The sequence below is a fragment of the Diadema antillarum genome, unplaced genomic scaffold (genome assembly GCF_040938485.1).
Source record: "Diadema antillarum isolate AM-2024a unplaced genomic scaffold, OU_Dant_1.0 seq00000160_RagTag, whole genome shotgun sequence".
NCBI lineage: Eukaryota > Metazoa > Echinodermata > Echinoidea > Diadematoida > Diadematidae > Diadema > Diadema antillarum.
This window is the reverse complement of record NW_027271231.1, coordinates 1126023-1145261: the sequence shown is the minus strand read 5'-3', so window position 1 is coordinate 1145261 and position 19239 is coordinate 1126023. Positions and strand designations below refer to the sequence as shown.

General features: G+C 39.0%; 1 protein-coding gene across 1 annotated transcript in view; it reads right to left on the bottom strand.

Annotated features, from left to right (window-relative positions):
* Positions 1-19239, bottom strand: part of LOC139727904 (gamma-aminobutyric acid type B receptor subunit 2-like) — a 178420-nt gene that overhangs the window by 71980 nt on the left and 87201 nt on the right. The window contains exons 2-4 of the mRNA XM_071638875.1: positions 18068-18208; positions 14797-14961; positions 2088-2216 (exon numbers count right to left, since the gene is read on the bottom strand). Of these exons, the coding sequence (XP_071494976.1) occupies positions 2088-2216; positions 14797-14961; positions 18068-18208 (435 nt within the window). The remainder of the gene's footprint in view (positions 1-2087; positions 2217-14796; positions 14962-18067; positions 18209-19239) is intronic.

The window sequence follows — 19239 nt, the reverse complement described above, 5'->3', positions numbered from 1 at the left end:
CATGCTGTATGCGTAGTTTGTTGGAAACGGAATGAATCGAATAAATGAAATAGAATGAAATATTCCAGTTTCATGAAATCTGAGCCATTCTTTCTGTTCACTTATTACTTAAAGCCAACCTGGGCGTCGCGTGTCTTTGCGTTTTATTTCTCGTTTGGATTTTGCTGTGAAATGTAAGTTCTTCTTATCGCGTGGTTTTTTCATGCTCGATTGAAGCAAAATAATGTAGGAGTATGAATGATTCCTTCTCTTTCATTGCAAAATTTCGGCCTGCCCACATCAATAGTGCAAAATCACTTACAGAAAATTTAATTCTTTCTTCTAGAATTAAGTTGCTTAGTGCTTCATCAGCTGATTGAAATGTACATGTGCAACGGTTCAATCATATCAATCTTAGCTCACTATATGGAATATTTCTTACCCCCATGCATTTAACGAAGGAAATAACTAGGCCTACTAGAAAAAGGGTACAAGGCAGTTAGGAAGATATTGATGCATTTATCGTTTTAAAAATCGTTTTTATTGGTTCCGTCTGGTGACATTTCACGGATAGAAACAAGTTAATGAATGTCAAGTTTTGGTTCATGTTTTGGGGGGTTTTTTGACAGAAGTTGACCGAAGATGTAATTTGAGAAAGAAATATCTAAGACTTTTTTTGAATGCAACATAGGGTGGAAGTATCGTTGCCACGTCTTCAAGGCGCTGGCCGATATTGCTGATATGTGACTTAGATGCTACAAAGTGTGTGAACATTATATGTAAACAAATATCACGACGTTTAATAATGAGCAGCTTGTAGAACCACCTACAGCTAAGATTATGAAACGGGACAAAATGTTTAACGGTGCTTTCAAGTACAAGGAAATATCAAGATCTGACCAGGGCTGCGAGGGATGGGGGAGGAAGGGGGGGGGGGGGTCAGGGCTGAGAAGGTAGGCCTAATAAGATTGACGGACAATACAACAGGTGTCCTCCTCTTTTAACGCTCGCTATGGATTCATGAGGAAAAGCAACAAAAGCCGGCGTGCTCGGAGAGCACATTGATTCATTTCATTAATTGAGAAATCGCCCCGCGGAAAGAGAATACACCCATGGGTTCCCCCTCGCTAAAGGGAAGTGGTCGGTTGGGGAAATCAATGCGGTACTTTATTGGTCTGTTTGTGAAAGTTTGAATAAACAAACCTCCATGCATTTTTTTTTTCTTTTGATTTTGGTCTAAACTTCCACTGTGGGATTTCCGCAGTATAGACACACTTTGTACGGAAGGGAGACAGCTTCAAAGTTGTTAAAATAAGTGCATAAGATAAATTCATGATATATTCTTTTATTCAAAAGTAATAAATTCACCAGCACTTCGTACCCTTGACATGTTGAAAGATTTCTTGCTGTATTTGTTTTTAACCTCTCGTGTCTTTATTGTCTTTGTCTCTAAGACTTCAAAGGAAATGCTTGTTTATCTTGACTTTATAATATAAAAAAAATCTAACAGGACTGTTTACTTTCTCCTGGTACAAAGTAACACACAGATAGCACATAAAGACTCCAACGTATTGAATAAGAGCAACATAATACAGCCGACACGGTCTGTGCCGCATGGTTGGAAGCAAAAGTAAAACGAAGACCATATTGATTCTTGAAGCAAACATTGGGTGTCAAAACTTCAAAAAAGTGGGGACCTCCCTGTATTTTCTTCCCGCTCTTCCAGTTTAAAGATTTCACCGACGTAAAGGCACGCACTGTGTGCATTAGAGTCAGGTTCAGCAAAGAGAAAGGAAACTACAAACGACAAATAAGACAGTGCATGACACACACACACACACACACACACACACACACACACACACACACACACACACACACACACGCACACACACACACACATATGATATGCGTATTCATTTTCGTATTTTTCTTTCATTTCATTTTCATTTATTCATTTCAGCACGGCTCATGATTCTGCCAACACGGCTGTTCTTTCTCCTATCCGTGTATCACGAGGTACAATGACATAGTTAATACAAACGAGGCAAAATATATACTTTATAAACATCTTCATGGACCATAATTATGACGACGATTGGATTTACCTTCAGATATGTCAGTGATTGCTTAATGCTCTGGATCTTCATGTCGTTGTTGACCTCGACGTCGAAGGCCTCCTTGACCATCGTGTGAATGTTGGCCAGGGACAGTTTGGTCTGCAGATCGTTGACCACCTGGTGGTAAAAATGAGAAATAAGAAAATATAATATTCGAGCATCGTTACCCGAAAATTTCACAATGTTATTTTATGCAATTTATCATATTTGATGACACTACAGACATGATGTGGGGCCTACTATCAGAATAAAACTCTGCGTTTGGACACAGTATAGTGATTATGATAACATAAAGAGACCTGAATTATAAAAAGAAATTATAAAAATGGATCACAAAATGGGCTTTAGAATCTCTGCAATCTCACTGTGCAGTTGTCATGTACGGATTTTTAGTGATCCACACTGAGCCATGCGTCCGGTAAAATCCGAACGCATGGCTCAAGTCTTGTATAGTGTTGCAGGTGTACCGGACAAATGGTGGGGGGAAAGGTTGTATTTCATGAATTTACGGACCCATTTTATAACACGAATGATGCACAGGTCTATTTCGTGGATCGATGAGAATTTAATGCTCTCGTCTAACTTTGGATCAGTCTAAAACCCACGAGCGCAGCGAGTAAGTTTAAACAGTTCCAAAGTTAAACTCGCGCACCCAATTCTCCCCGATCCACTCTGTCCTATGCATCATTTGTATAATGAACGCAAACATACATGTGAAATGGATGTAAATGAGAAATACTAGTAGAACACATCAGCGAGTTTTGAGGAAAACCGGACGATCCGTTCAAAGGTTTTGAAAGTATAAAGTGTCGGTGCAGCCATAGTTGGATGAGGAGACCACTGTAGTTCGCGACGTCATGTCACATGTGAAAAACCATATGAAGAAATTATAAAGAGAATTCCACAGAATTTAAATATTCTTAGACAAAATTACATATTCACTCGACTCGTTGCTAACATGTGTTAAGGATCATATAATTCTCACTGCTTTCTAAAAGAGGAATGTCAATTGCTCTGTCATTATGCTACGAAAGTGAAAATATGTTGATTTTTTTAAAGTATTTTTATACCGTTTTCTGTTTTGACGTCACAAAAAGTTGTGGTCTTCTCGCCTACCGATGGCTGCACAAAAAAAAGGAAGAAAGAGGAAAGTCAATTGCTCTGTCATTGTGCTACGAAAGTGAAAATACTATGTTGATTTTTTAATGTTTTATAAACCGTTCTCCGTTTTGAAGTCACAAAAAAGTTGTGGTTTTCTCGCCTACCGATGGCTGCACCGAAACTATAAAAATTCATAACTCTTGAACGGATCGTCCAGTTGCCCTCAAATGTCGCCGATGTTGCCTACTAAAAATTGCTGCTTTCCCTCAATTCACAATACATTCAGGTTTAATTCTCCTTGATAAGACTTGACTATATATCAATGAGTGGGATGCATATTGCACTTTTTGTTTCTAATGATAGCATTATGAATATGATTTTTATGATAATGAAGAATAAAGAATAAAAAAAAAATGTGTCTTTGTGTGCTGTTGGTGCTGTTGTGTGTTGTCCGTTGTGTCCGAGATTCAATGATCTTCGAAGCAGTAACTTATGACATAGCCGACTCTCACACGTATTTGAGGTAACATCATGCATGTTTAGGATTTCATGCCACATGCAATTCAAATGACACGATCTGGTGCATAAATTTAAAGTGAAAAGAACACGAAGAAACGAAGCAATATAAAACAGTGCTCTTTGTTTGTTGATGCAAGTAGGCCCCTACGTGTTCATTTTACACCAAAAATTTGAAAACCCTTTAGATATGCATTTATAATAATAATAATAATAATTGATATGATTTATATAGCGCCAAATCCACTCTGCAGAGTGCTCTAGGCGCGGAAGAATTATCTGTAAATTTTCGTTCTTCAACTTCTCCTCATGGTCTTTTCTTCTTCTTTTTTTTTCTCTCTCTCTTGTTCCACTACACAATAACACGTCACGTTGCGTCCATCATTAAAATTCCATGGAATTAGTCAAAAAAATAGCTGATAAGTTTTTAAACAAGGCTAAGGAGACGGAAAAATGCTTGGACAACAATAACCACAACAACTACAACAAACAACAACACCATGACAAATAACATTCATGATAGAAGGCCACAATGTGCTCGTAAAAGGGGCGTACAGGCGAATACTGATGCAAGGTCGCAAATCTCGTGGCGCCTCCATCATAACTTCATGAATAAGTCAAAACTCATCCCCCTATCTCCACCCCCCCTCCCCATGCGCCTTCTCCTGCTCCTCTCATCCGTGTATGGCATAGGACCTCAGAAGAGTGTATTGAACACACCCCACAATATGTTTCTTCGAAAGTTCCTGAGGGGTCTCGAGCATTTTCCCTGTCCCGCCACATCCCCTCCCCTCCCCCTCCCCCCATCGACCCCCGACAACATCCTCTCGAAACAATTCCCACCAGAATCATGATTATACGGCTCGATGAAATGAAGCGTTCAGTTTGGTTTGTAATTTCAGTCATGCTCCTGGCCGTCCACGGGATCAATAATGGAGACGTGTCTGCCTCAACTCATCCTACGACCTGGTCGTCGCCCCCGTGCACCGCGTCTGCGTGTACGCAAAAAGAATGTCCAGCACGTATTCTGACGTACCCAAGCGCCACGTTAACTTATTTATCTTTTCCTTTTTTTAGATCATAAATGTGTAATGTTTATCGGAATTCTGTCAGCTTTACTCTCGTTAAAAAAAGCTTAAACCTAGTTCTCTTCAAAGCAAGATCCATCGCTTCGAGCGTATTGTTGTCGTCGATGAATTTCATGACCCCCTCCGAAAAACTGGGCCATGAGAATAAAGTGCCTGGCGTGAGGACACAGCCGCTGCTACAAGCGGATTTGAACCAAGAATCTCAAACTTGAGAAGCCACGGCTTTATCCACTAGGCCATAACGGCTCCTCACCACTTCTCAATGAAATGAATCACCACTCGTCAAAAAAAGATACCTTGCAGGAACAAAACACAAGCAAAACAAATAACAACAACAACAACAACAATAAAAACACAGGTAGACACACACAAATGATAATGATAATTGCGAAGGTCTACTCGTAGATGTTTATACCAGTATATTTATGTTTCTTATCCCTGTAATTCATCTTCTCCAGATTCTTCTGCGAAAGCGTGATGATGATGATGATGATGATGATTATCATCATATTATCCGTATGGCTCCTTTCTGTATTATTGACCTATAAAAGAGTTTAGTCTTGTTTTACAACTGTTTCCCCCATGCCAGAATTCCATAACCTACATAAGGCAGTAAAAGAGTGGAATCCAATGAAGTTAGGAAATTACTGCTTTAACTTGCACATGACATCTATGCATTTAAGCGTGACATGACGAAGATGAAATCCCTTATATTGCGTTCGAACTCATCCCACTACCACCAGCCACCATTTCAGTTCTTGCATTACAATCTATAATCTCGATTTATTGGATATACATATTATATACATTTATAAATTCACAAATAAAAGAAAAAAGAATCAATATTTTCGCACGTTGAATACATACTATCCAAGGAGGAAACTGGAAGTTTAAAGATGTAAACCTAGTCAGTATGATTCTCACGTACTCGAGAGTGCGACAGAAGCTTTGGATACCAGGGCACATCTCAGGATGCACCGAGTCGTCGCAGCCCTGTTTTGAATGGTACTTCACTATAACTGGGTCCTTACAATGATAACAGGAAACTATGGCAGGGGGGTAGGCCAGATTTACATCTTTAAACTTCTAGGCCCGTACGTTATACTGTAGACGAAGGTTTAAACCCAATTTAGGCTGCGTTTATCAACTTTCCCCTGTTTAAACGGCTTTCGAAAGCCCTTTCCAAATCTAAAGCCCTTTCCAAAGCCCTTTCCAAAGCCCTGTACTATTAACGTGCCGCTTTTTTTAAAGAAGGGACGTCGAAAAGCAATTACCATCATAAAGACTTATCTTCCTTTGAGAGTGACGACTCATGATGCAATGCCACATGAATCAATTGTCTTCCTATCTGTGAGGCAGCTCCAGTTTAGCACATGCTTAAAATATTTGTGAGTGGCGGCATGAGACTTTGGTTGCGTTTATCAACTTTCCCCTGTTTAAAAGGCTTTCCAAAGCCCTTTCCAAAGCCCTTTCCAAAGCCGTTTAGAAACGGCTTCCAAAATAGTTGGGTTTATCAACTCTCTTCGCGAACACGATAACTGGCCTGTCACTGCACAGCTGCATTGCGCAATTCGACCCGAGGAGAAGAGGTCATATAAGGCGTGCATTGTTCGTAACTGCAGTACAATACTATAAAGCCGTTTCAAAACAGCTTTGCGTTTATCAACTTCAAAAGGCTTTTACAAACAGGTTTCTGAAAACCTGTTTAGGAAACCTGTTTGGAAAGCCACAAATTTGCGGCTTTCGAAAAGGCTTTCCGAAAGGGCTTTCAAAACAGCTTTGCGTTTATCAACTCGTAAAAATTCGTTGAAAGCTGTTTGGAAAACCTGTTTTTGCCGAGAAAAGGAGTTGATAAACGCACCCTTAGACTCATTCATAGCTGAGCTAAACCCTAAAGTTTCCTTTTGTATTCTGTGAGCGAAGTTTAGTAAAACCAGAGTATATTTCGGACCTAAATCAAATCCGAAATAGACTGCAGTCTAAATCGAGTTTTACTGCTAATGAATAATTCACGAACGAGTTTGGCCACCACGGTGCGCTCTGTGAATGCAGAAACTCCTCCCCGCCAAGTACTTTTCGCTCCACGACTCCAGCTATATAATAGATTGGCGGTGTATCAGCCACATACGTGTGTCTTTATATTCATGGTGAATCAATATGAAAGTAAGCGCGGGCAGTATTCTCAGAACATAAACCCAGCCGTTAACGTTCAGTAGCGCCTGCTTGTATCAAGTATGGGTAGGCCTACTTGCCTATCAGTACCTCCCTGCTTTTGTGTACACTGTACAAGTATGAACAGCGCACAGGATACGAATGTGGTAGCGCTCTTCTTAGCCACCCTCTATGAAGCGCCATGTGATTAATAATTCCGAAAAAAAAAATCAGTTTATCGCCGATAAACTAATATTTTATGGCTGAGAATTTTAGTTTATCAGTCAATAAACTAAGTATTTCGAGAAGACTCTGTTTATCGAGCAAACAAAAAAGCAAATTATTCTAAAACTAAGTTTGAATGATAAACTCTGTTATCAAACGAAAAACTAAGTTCATCTTAAAAAAACAACAACATAGTTTCAATCAACCATGTCAACGGTGATTGCAAAACATAGTTTCATCACCAGCGATATCCAGGTTATTCGGAATTATCGGGCAAATGACCCGCCGTGACCATCGCGCCGGGGCCGCGTGACTGCTGTGTGCGATGGTCGTTGATTGAATCGTGAATTCGGAATGGATCGACCAAACCAGGGACCTCGGGGTAGGAAGTAAGCTCTTCTTTGAGAACGTGTGCACTTTTTAAACACATGAACAATTGTGAGAATAAAGGGGAAACCATTTTGAGATCCCTTCCCGTTGGATTGCAACCTTGTAGTGGTCGGGAAGCTTGTGCGTCTCAGTGACCCCTAGAGCTATGCCAGCGGGAGATTTATCTCCTGGTAGGGCCCCCCATGCTGGACAGGTCGAAGGGTAGAGGCCAGACAAAGAGCAATCCACTGGTCCTCCAGGTTGGGGGTTGAGCACAGGGCTAACAACTCTGTCTTGTAAAAAAGAACACGTTACGGAAACAGCAACAGAAGGAATCAACACTACTAGGCGTAATGGACTTCCAGGGCTATCGGCAGATGCTAGGATGAATGCCATTGGTGAAAGCCGAAAGGAAGCCAATGGCAGGAAGGTGGAAGTTCTGAATGCCAAAACTAGAACTAGAATAGGCTTCTGGAATGTTAGGACAATGTATAAAGCGGCGCTGGAATTGGATTGGACATGTCCTGAGAAAAGAACAAGAAAGCATCCCAAGAGTTGCCCTTCACTGGACACCTGAAGGAAGAAGGAGAAGAGGGCGACCCAAGACCACCTGGCGTCGCACAGTTGAGGAAGAGATGAAATCCCTAAACCTGACATGGGGAGGTGTCCAGAAGCTAGCCCAGAACAGACCAGAGTGGAGGACCTTCGTTGCTGCCCTACATGCCAGGAGGCATAATGGGCAGTAAGTAAGTAATTTTGAGATCTATATAACGAAGTTGTCGATAATGTAAGAAATACAAAGCTTCTTTTTCATCGTAAATGGTGGTGCATGATGTGTATTGCATTGCGTGTTGATGTGGCTGTATCTTGCCGGCGGCCTATGCCGGCGCCGCTAGACTATGAATATACTGTATCAAGATACGTACGTACTCTCCGTATCTCCACAGTCACGTATCACGTATCACGTTTGGCTAACTGATTATACCCAGGCGGCCATGGCATGGATCCATACAACCACACGCGTGAGGTTCTGTATACGCTGTTTTGATTATTTCGTCATTATCTTTCTTGCCTTTGCCGGGCATCTATAGATTCAGTGATCATTAAAATCGTAATTAAACGTGAATTAAACCTCCTCCTAGTAGGTTTACTTTAAACCTGATTTTAGACCGCAGCTGAGTGAAGTAGAATGCAAATCAAATCTCACACTAAAGTGGATTTAAATTTAAATGTTTTAAACCGTTTTTAAGCCCAATTTAGACCAAACATTGGTCTAAGCTCGGTTTAAGTTCTTAGCAGAATACGGGTTCAATACTCCTTCTTGGCAAATATGTATTCAACGTGCAACAATATCAATTCTTTTTTTTTTGATAATGAATTATACAAGTATATATTATGTGTACATAATTATGTACAGATTATACATTATAATGTAATAGTGCCTGGTGATAGTGAGATGAGTTCGAACGCAATTCACGATTTTGTAAGGAGGCTTCAAGTGCAATTGGCAGATGCAGGCATTAAAAAAATGGTAACATAGAGTGCGTTGGAGCGCTCTAAAGCGAACCAAAGCGAACTGAACTAAAGCGTACCGTACCGAACTGTGCCAGATATGAAGCGTTCGAGCGCTCTGTTGAAGAAAGCGTACCTCACGGGTTATCTTTAGAAAAGGTCACGCATTTTTGTAGCAAGAATGTCATCCACATGGCGCTTGAACGACTAACAGCTGTCCCGAACAAAGAGAATGATGTCTTTGCATTGTGACGTATGCGCATGATACGCGCATGCTTTACAGCGAACTTTTGGTACGCTTTTGGTACGCTTTTGGAGCACATAGGGAAGTGGTCCACTTTTGGCTCGGTACAGTACGGTACGGTACGGTACACTTTAGGAGCGTTCGAGCGCTCCTCTGGCGCGGGTACGGTACGGTACAGTTCGCTTTAGGAGAGCGCTCAAACGCACCCTTATGTTCGTAGAGATGAACGTGACAAAAATAAAAAGCTCAGTGTCATGGGGTGCGTTCGAGCGCTCTAAAGCGAACCAAAGCGAACTGAACTAAAGCGTACCGTACCGTACTGTGCCAGTTTGGGGGCGTTCGAATGCTCTGTTGAGAAAGCGTACCTCTCGAGTTATTTTTAGAAAAGTTCACGCTTGTTTGTAGCAAGAAGGTCATTCACCTTGCGCTTGACCTACTTACAGCTGTCCCGAACAAAGAGAATGATGTTTTGCATTGTGACGTATGCGCATGATACGCGCATGGTTTACAACGAACTTTTGGTACGCTTTGGTACGCTTTTGGAGCATATCGGGAAGTGATCCACTTTTGGCTCGGTACAGTACGGTACGGTACACTTTAGGAGCGTTCGAACGCTCCTGTAGCGCGGTACGGTACGGTACAGTTCACTTTAGGAGAGCGCTCGAACGCACCCATTCAATTCCTTAAAGATACAGTTTACCATTGGAAGCAGTGATTTTAACAATCTTTGAGTTATCACATTTGATGCATATGTGTAGGTCAGTTGTATCACGGAAACATCGTACCATGTACAAAATTTGCAATAAAGCCCAAAATATTTGGAGATATCACCATTTTTCTCAATGAACCATATCTGCAGACGATTTAGTCTATAACCATTTTTATTATAACTACTGTTTACATTTTGTATTTTTAACAATACTTAACATTGATTACACTGATAAAGATTTTTACATTGGTTGTTTCTATCCCTAGCTCACATTTTGGAACTATTTGTAAGCACTAAGCTGGGTTTTTGTTTCATCTGCAAATGGTAAATTATGCCTTTAATGCACATAAAAGCAAGGGTCGGTATACGAATTGAGATAACAATAAATACGCGCAGGACTTCAAGATGTCGCAGTCCATGGAACATTCGATATGTTTTAAACAATGCCAATCTGAAAAAAAAAATGATACCGATTGCTGATAAAAAGAAGGCTAATTTTGATATTTGGAAGGTGATATCATGCCGGGCAGGGCAATGGACTGACGCCGCATGAATAACGCAACAGACTTTAAGAAGGTGTACCATATCCACGTGTTACGCGGATCTGATTCGAGACTATAATCGATCGGAGAAAGCGGTTTTTTCCGACGGAAAAACGCACGTACTCGCTGATTTTAGAGACAAATTATTTGCAGAAGGCTTGAGTTCGCCTTCGGGCGCAAAAAGGGGTCGTTGAAATAGTTCCATTTGCCTATATAGAGATCGGAAATGGAAACCACGAAATTTGTGGACAGATAAAGAGAAATCCTAGCAATACGCTTGAGTACTAACACCACTCTGAGCTGACATCTCCATCTACGTACGTATTCTTTCTTCGTCGTCTTCTTCTACTTCGTCTCTATTCTTCCATTTGGCTGGCAAAAGAGCGAGCGATCCCTTTACCCGGATGGTTTGAGATTGTCCGATATATTTTTCCATGCTCGTTGTAATCAATACGTATAGAAAAAAAGAAGAAAGTATATGTATCTAGAGAGTACAAAGGTAGATTAAAGGACGAAAGCAGGTGAGCTGATTAAAACGCCGACAGCCTTGGGTACGACTCAAATCCATCTCCTCTGGAATTGAGAGACTTTGTACCAGAAAGAAATGCGAAGTAGAACACGATATTTTTGTCTTCCCTCTGTTTACTTCGGCGTATCTTTGGCTTACTTTCTTGCCTATCTTCGTAACTCGAGGCATGCAAAGACGCTCTTTGGGACAAAGCTGTAAACACGGGGTGTTTTTTTTTTTACGGAAAATTTTTCTTCGAAGACGGGGGGGGGGGTCGATTTGGGCTGAATCTGTGAAGACTTAGTATCAGATTAGCAAGGTTTATTAAAACAAGTAACGGGTCACAATAGTTTGAATGCTAATCCTCTGATTGTGCATTAAAGGGACATTCCAGACAATTTTCATAATTTCACATCATGTAGTACATAAATCGATAACTCCATGTATAGATTTGTGGAATTTATTGTGGTCCTTGAGCGGAGATACCAATACTCTGAAAAGCCTTAAACAAAATTACACTGAACCATGATGATAACATAGAGGCTCACATATTTCAGAAATGTAGCAGTGTAATTCCATTACAATACCGCTTGCTTAACAAGTTCACCTATGTAGAATCTATGCATTCCTTCTTCTTTTGTTTTGTTTACTTGAGGCCGAACTCATGCAGAGGCTGCCATGTCATTATCCTTGTTCATTACAATTTGTTATGATTTTTGAAAACATTCTTATTCCTCATCCCAATCACTGCAAATTCTGAAACTCTCTACCCAGGACTGTATAACCAATCTATAAGTTGTTCATTTATGTGAATGTCTGAAAATCATCCGGAGGTCTCCTTCAAACCCTTTGTCTATTTTGCATTCAAACATAACGAGACACACATAAACTGGGCGGATTCAATGACCGATATCTGACAGTAGTTGGTAAATGGCAATATACGAGCACAATATCAATGCAAGCATATTCCTGAGATATACTCCTCTCGTCAGATGAAACTATAACTTACAAAATAATCAGTGCAAATTTGGGTTATATTTGGATGAAATAACAATAAATTGGGAATAATAGAAACCCCAATTGGAGTACGCATGAGGCTCACATAATAGACAAATCGATTTCCTTTCTTTTTTGGGGGTGGGGGTGAAGGGGGGGGGGTGGAGGGAATTCCTATATTCCTAAAGCCGGTAATTGGCAGTTCCATTATGTTTAATCACGAGATTAAACAACTGACAGAGAGGAATGGAGCACAAACTGACGTATCAATGACTGGAAACACTTAAGTTGCGCAAAACACCCACCTGATTCCCAAACACATACACATGCACACACACACACACACATACAAACATACATAGAACATGCTTGTCTTTACGCACATGTATACTGGACTCCACAAAACTCCTCCTCCGCGCCCTTCAAATTTCAATCCACTGAATATGCTGACTTTTTTTCTTTTCTCTATCTTTTCAAACCAGACACCAGTGTGCCGAAACTGAACCCCGGCCCGCATCACGTTTATGATTTTGTGTAAAAGGAGTGAAATCCATCCCTTTCAGATTTATTAATCATATCCACTGGAAATATACACGTGCGATATTCGAGCTCATCTGACACCACATGCCCACTTACCGAAATGAAATTCTGAATAGGGTTGTGTTTATTCTTCCTGAGGGCCTTCCCTCGTTCTAATCATGTCACACAGCCAAGTACAAAAAAAGTTTCAAAATTAGAAACAAATCCTATACTATCACAAGTTATTTATGTCTACCCAATTAAACAAATCGATCTAATGGTCTTAACGGCCTTACAGCGTAAATCAACAATGAACCTAGACGAAAAACAAACAATGCTGTAAATTCTGTACATTAAGAGTCAACGCACACGCATACACACACACACACACACACACACACACGCACACACACACATGCAAACACACACACACACACACACATACACACACATTATAGACACAAACCACTGCCATAAAATTTCACCTGTTGGTAAGATAGACATGACATCACATGTTACTTCTCTTTGGATTTCTACTGGATGTGTGACTTGGCTTAAATGTAATCCTATGTGTGTGTGTGTGTGTGTGTGTGTGTGTGTGTGTGTTTGTGTTTGTGTATGTGTGTACTCTCTGCAGAGGTCACGAGACTGCTTGTTGAATACCTCAACAAATTGAAACAAGCAAGCAACTTCCCCGACGGAACTGAAAATCCCTTCTATGTACATGATGTAGGCCTATACAAGTTATGACCAGGAAAGCAATGAAAAGGAGGACGACATGTAAGGTTATGCCCTTTTTTTTCTAAATGATGATATTTTTAATGATATTAGATAAGCTATGTTTGCTATTGCATTACTAGTCTCTTATTCTCATTGAATGCACATGGATCTTCACTAAATTTCCTGTTCTGAAGTGTTTTTTGAAAACTGAAAAAAAAGTCATAATCATTTGTTTGAAATCATTTTTGAAGAGTTTGAGCGGTATGGCACTGATAACATCGGGCAATCATTCTCTAAGGTTTCATGCATCTCTGGGCATTAAGTGCTTCAAGTACCAATTTAAGAAGCAAATCTTCTTGGGGTATAAAGGGCCATCGCACATCGAGTACTGTTGACTTCGGAATGAGATTTCCCCTACCATCCTCCCACCCCCACCCCCATCACTAAAAGCGAAACATTCACTCGTTGGATCTTCAAGATCTGCCTGACCTGAAGGCATCCTTGCTCATTCGTGCTCTTGTAAAAGAGATAGAGATGTTATCAGCCTGTCTCTTCATATTATCTTCTTTGTGCTTTATCGTGTTCATAATTTCTCTTTTCACTCTCATCATCTTATACCATGCGGATGTAAATTTCACCTGTTATTTCTGGGTCCCATTTCATAAAACTTGTTATCAGAAACAACTGCCACATTTATATGACAAATTTGCTCTCGACCAATCACATGCCAGGATTTCAGTAGCTTACATCAACTATCGTTACTTGTTATTAGTAACAAGTTTTATAAAATGGGGCCCTGGTCTCACTATGATTGAAGAGGAAAGCATTAAAGCCACTAAACTGCAACAAAATTTTGAAAAGGAAATTTCATCACATGCATGATGTACAAACCAGTGGTACGTTTGTAAAGTCATGGCATCATTTCCTCGTGTAACTGTCATTATGCAAGGTAATATTGTGATCGAGTTCACGGTTCCGTCAGAACATATTTAGATTGCGTAACTATATTTTCTTTTCGTTATTCGTTGCCATCGTAGTGACATTTTCATTGATGCTCCTCTGAATAAAATCACTTTTTGACTTAATTCAACCAGACCAGGGTGCGGAGACTGCCTTCAAAGATATTGATGAGTTTAATGGATGGGAAACTGTGTTGTTCAGACATGAATTCATGACAAGGAAATGTCATCCTTGGGTTTGAAAGTGAAAACATGGTGTTAGTTTCTGCTCTCAAGTCCAGAGGACGGTAATAGTGTGTAATTGTCATCCCTACAGAGCACACTGGCAGGTTTCTTTTCGCTGAGATCGAGCCATTAGCATAGATTGAATGCCCAGCGAACAGTGTGCCTCTTTGTCATTCGAAAGTGTAGACGAGGACACAAACGAACAAACAGACAAACGAACCATTCGATACGATGTCAGGATGATCATCTCTAGCCAGCTCGGATGTCACGTGACAAAGACACGGGGAGATGGACGAATAATGATAATACTCACGGCTATGTTATCCGGCGTGTTAACCCCGAGCACCCCGACGTTGGACCACTCCCATTTTTGGCACATCTTGATCCGGGGATCATTGTAGCTGTTCGTGGACGGGATGGTCCGGTACAGATTGTTCATGTTTTGCGTCAGTTTTGGCGCGTGGGACCCATACGTCACCTGAGGGTGGAAAAAGATGGCACGAATACAATAAGTTCTTATCAATTTATCAGAATTTCGTCTCCCTTACAGAGTCAAACTTAGCGTCAACTTGTTCATCTATTACTCACGCCATCCCCCCCCCCCCGCCATTTGCTTGGTAGCAATTCGATTTAGGAATCAAGCAAACATAATATTGATGTTCTTTGCCATTGTCGAAAAGAGCACACACACAAAAAGGATTGTATCTATCTATGTGACTGTTGCGCAAATAATATAGATTTTTTTTTTGGCCCAATCTTTATAAATTTTTGCAATCAAATTCATGAAGAAGAATTCAAATCTATCATGCAGCTGTCGCTCCCAGGCGAATTGAATCATTCGAATTTTAGAATGCGAACAATCGAATTCATCAACCGACACAGGGAAGGTCATCGATTAGAGAGAAAGAGCAAGGGAAAAGAGGGGCAGCAGTGCTTATGATTAAAGGGCAATTCAGGACCAGTTCAAATAATCTAAAAATTAACATTATAGAGATAAAAATAGAAAGATATAGAAAGGATAACATTTCAGCATGTAGGCCTACATGAGCACAACAGTGAAAATTTGCAAAAAAAAAGTGAATAAACACTTGAGAAGTTATAAAATTGTGCCGTCTTCGCTAATTTAAGTCAAACAGTTCTCAAACAGCTGATACAAATATGTAAACAAAAAAGAAAAGTGAGTTGATAATGCCATCAGCTCCGTTCGATGGTGTGCAAAAAATTGTTATACCCGTGCTCCTCATCTCAATCTGTAGCTCGAAATAATTGGGACCTACATGTACGCTCCACAAGCTTGCTTTTTAATAGGTTCCTTCATATTTCTTTAGCATTCATTTCCATATTCCAACTTTTATAGTGCGACCACTACGTTTTATATGTTTGCAGTATTCTATATATGTCTCCTAGCTGGATATCATGTATAGGCCCTATTTCATTTTGTATTATTCAATTTTGTTACATCTGATGTACTTTTATTATTCATTGAGAAATATGAAAATGAATGAAATGAAATGAAATGAAAAAATAAGAAAAATATTAGCCTTTTCTGCAATAAAAGTGTAAAAGAAATATCAATACTTGCTGAATAACTTAACATGAGATCAGTCAGACAAGCTATAGGATTTGAGACTCCGATATAATAGTGTTGGACAATAATATTAATAACAATGGTAATAATGATAATAATAATAATCATAATCATAATAACAATACTACTACTAATAGTAATAATAACAATACTATTTTCAAAGCTACATGGAAAGCTGTGAGGCGATGACATTATCAACTTACTCATTTGCATGTTCACACTGACTGAACTGGGTTTTTTTGTGAAAATGAGTGAAAAATTAAATTTCATAGCTTTCTCAATTCTCATCCAATTACGATCAAATTTTCACTGTCGTGTTTATCAAATTTTACTCTTCCTTTTCAGACTAACTTTTAAATTTTCTGGAATTGCTCTGTAAGGGTTTATGAATGTACTCTATATAGGCCTAAAGATTTAACACAACAGCACATTGCATACACACATACAGTATTATACACATTCATACAGACAAACACAAGCACATAAATCATTGACCATCATACACACTCAATCGATCTAGCTGTGATCATGGTCAGCTTTCAAGAAGCTCGAGGTAATCGAGCTTGTCATTTTCAAAAGCATCACTCAAACTCCATTATGTAAATCTTCGATGAGCAAAGGCCTGGAGAGTACGCATTGCTCCGCTACTTCAGCCAAAATAGCTTGATGAATGGAGATTGTGCTCACGAATCCTATATTTAAAGTCCTATATTATATAAGTTATTAAGGATGATTTGGGGCGTAATTAAACTACCCTTTTAACGCGTCAGTCTGTAATCGAGTGCACTCACATTATTAGAGTTTTAAAAAGTCACCAAATAAACCAACAATGATTGCCTTTTTGTGAATTTAAATGACAAAAGAATGTCGGAGCTGAAAGGAAATGGATGCGAATCCCGCTGCCCGTGCCACAAATGCACGCTTCTTTCTGGTGTACTTTTGAATGACCCGCATGAATAATAAAGTGCACAGATAATGAATCTGAATGACCGGATTTCAAATTCAAATGCTGATGAACTGGAGGAAGCTCTGATAATTGATTGCTTTTGGCATATCGAACTGCAAAAAAAAAAAAAACCCACCACAACAACAACAATATGAAATTGAAAGGTGAAAACCTTTATCATCAAGATTCTAGATATCCCGGCAAACTAGACTTGGATCTCACAAAATATGTACGGGTGTGGTATATCGAACGAAACTATTTACATAAGTCTAAAGGCATGAGTACACAATAAAGATCACTCACACATAAGTACACAACACGTCGATGCACGTCTTACTTGTGTGATACATTCTCCATGATCCTGAGTTATAATAGGCCTATATATGAGCACATATTCAATTGCACCTAATTCACTTAATTCATCATTCTGTACTGTCAGCATCCCACGTTGCCTCTTTGTTTCCCCTTCCCCATTCGCTTACATTTGTTGATTCCATTTAAAGTCAGGGGGAAAAAGTTTCAATAACAAATAATATTGTCTATTGCTGTGTATATGTCTTTTTTTTTCCTGAGGCTGCCATCACTATCAAGAATCTGCGTAAGATGGTATATCGAGACTCCTGCATTTTTCTTTTCTCTCTCAAACTTCAGATAAGTGTATCGCTGACTTCTTTGATTTCATTATATTTGTTCAAATACTTTCAAGATTATCGTGAACATCTTGAATTATGTTATTACATACATTTTTGTTCAAAGTAGGTCTACATGTGCCGTTAATTCATATATGATATTCATGGGAAAAAATGCAGAAATAAAATCAAATTGAAACTGAAAACTTACATTGAAACTAAACCAGTCCATGTAGATGCCTTAACATGGTAAACTTAACTCTGCCTTTAATTATCGGTTCATAGCATGTTGGTATGTAATATGGAGATATGTTAACAACGTAGTTGTGAGAGGGTTAGGCCAGACAATGATATCGAAAATCTGCACAAATGCTACTACAATTCAATTACGTCATAATAATGCAGTAAGTTCATGCGTTACCTGCATTATGTCCCAGGCGGCTAAGGGCTTCGCGAGCGATTCCGTGATTTCGTTGCGGAGACCGCCGATCACGAAGAGCTTTGGTTTGATATCATTGTAGAGCTCGTCGAAGAGGATGTTGATGGCGAAGCCCTCATCATTCTGCAGAGAATGTAAAAAAAAGAGAAATTGATAAAACATAGGAGATTACACACACAAACAAAAAGTGATACATTCAATGCATCAGTAATTGATTATAGAACAGAACACACGAAAGCAATGTTCGGAGTACAAACAAAAACCGCAGGTTGTTGCTGTTTGTTGCTTCAATCTGAAGCAATGTTTTAAAAGTGGTTTTTTTCTCATTTCTTCACACCTTTCTGTTAAAATTCAAAATCTTTCTAAGCAAGGTATTTGATAATTATTTAAACGAGATCTATAACAACCTCAACAAACATGATGTTATTTGTATTCAACACTGCATAAAACAGCTATGATGTGAACACCACATGGAGAAGGAGAAGAAAGTAGAAAGGTAAGAAGCCTTTTGACAAAACATCCGAGATGAGCTTTTTAAGACTAGCCAAATAGGAACAAACAACACGATTAGCAATTAGTCTTAACATTTTGTTTTGTCATTCGTATGACGGAGCAACAACGTAACGTTTAAGAGGAACACTATATCATGGCAAAATGAAAAATATTGTCACATCCGAAGCTTTTCTTTACACAAATGACTAAATAAATGCATGTAATACATTTACAAATTCAGATCGCCAAAGTGTCTTGGATATAGTAAAATGGTGATATCAATAATGATGATGATGATGATGATGATGATAATAATGATGATGATGATGATAATAATAATAATAATAATAATAATAATAATAATAATAATAGTAATAATAATAATAATGATAATAATGATAATAATAATGATACTAAATATTACTATTATTATCATTATTGTTTTTATTATTATCATTATTATTATTATCATTTTTATTATTATCAGTATTATTATTATCATTATTATTATTATTATTATTATTATTATTATTATTATTATTATTATTATTATTATTATTATTATTAAGACAACAGTATAATGTTCTTATTTCTCCAAGGTATAGCCTCTACAGTGTACTGTTTCTTCCAAAGGGCCCTGCCATTATTATCAGGCAAGCATT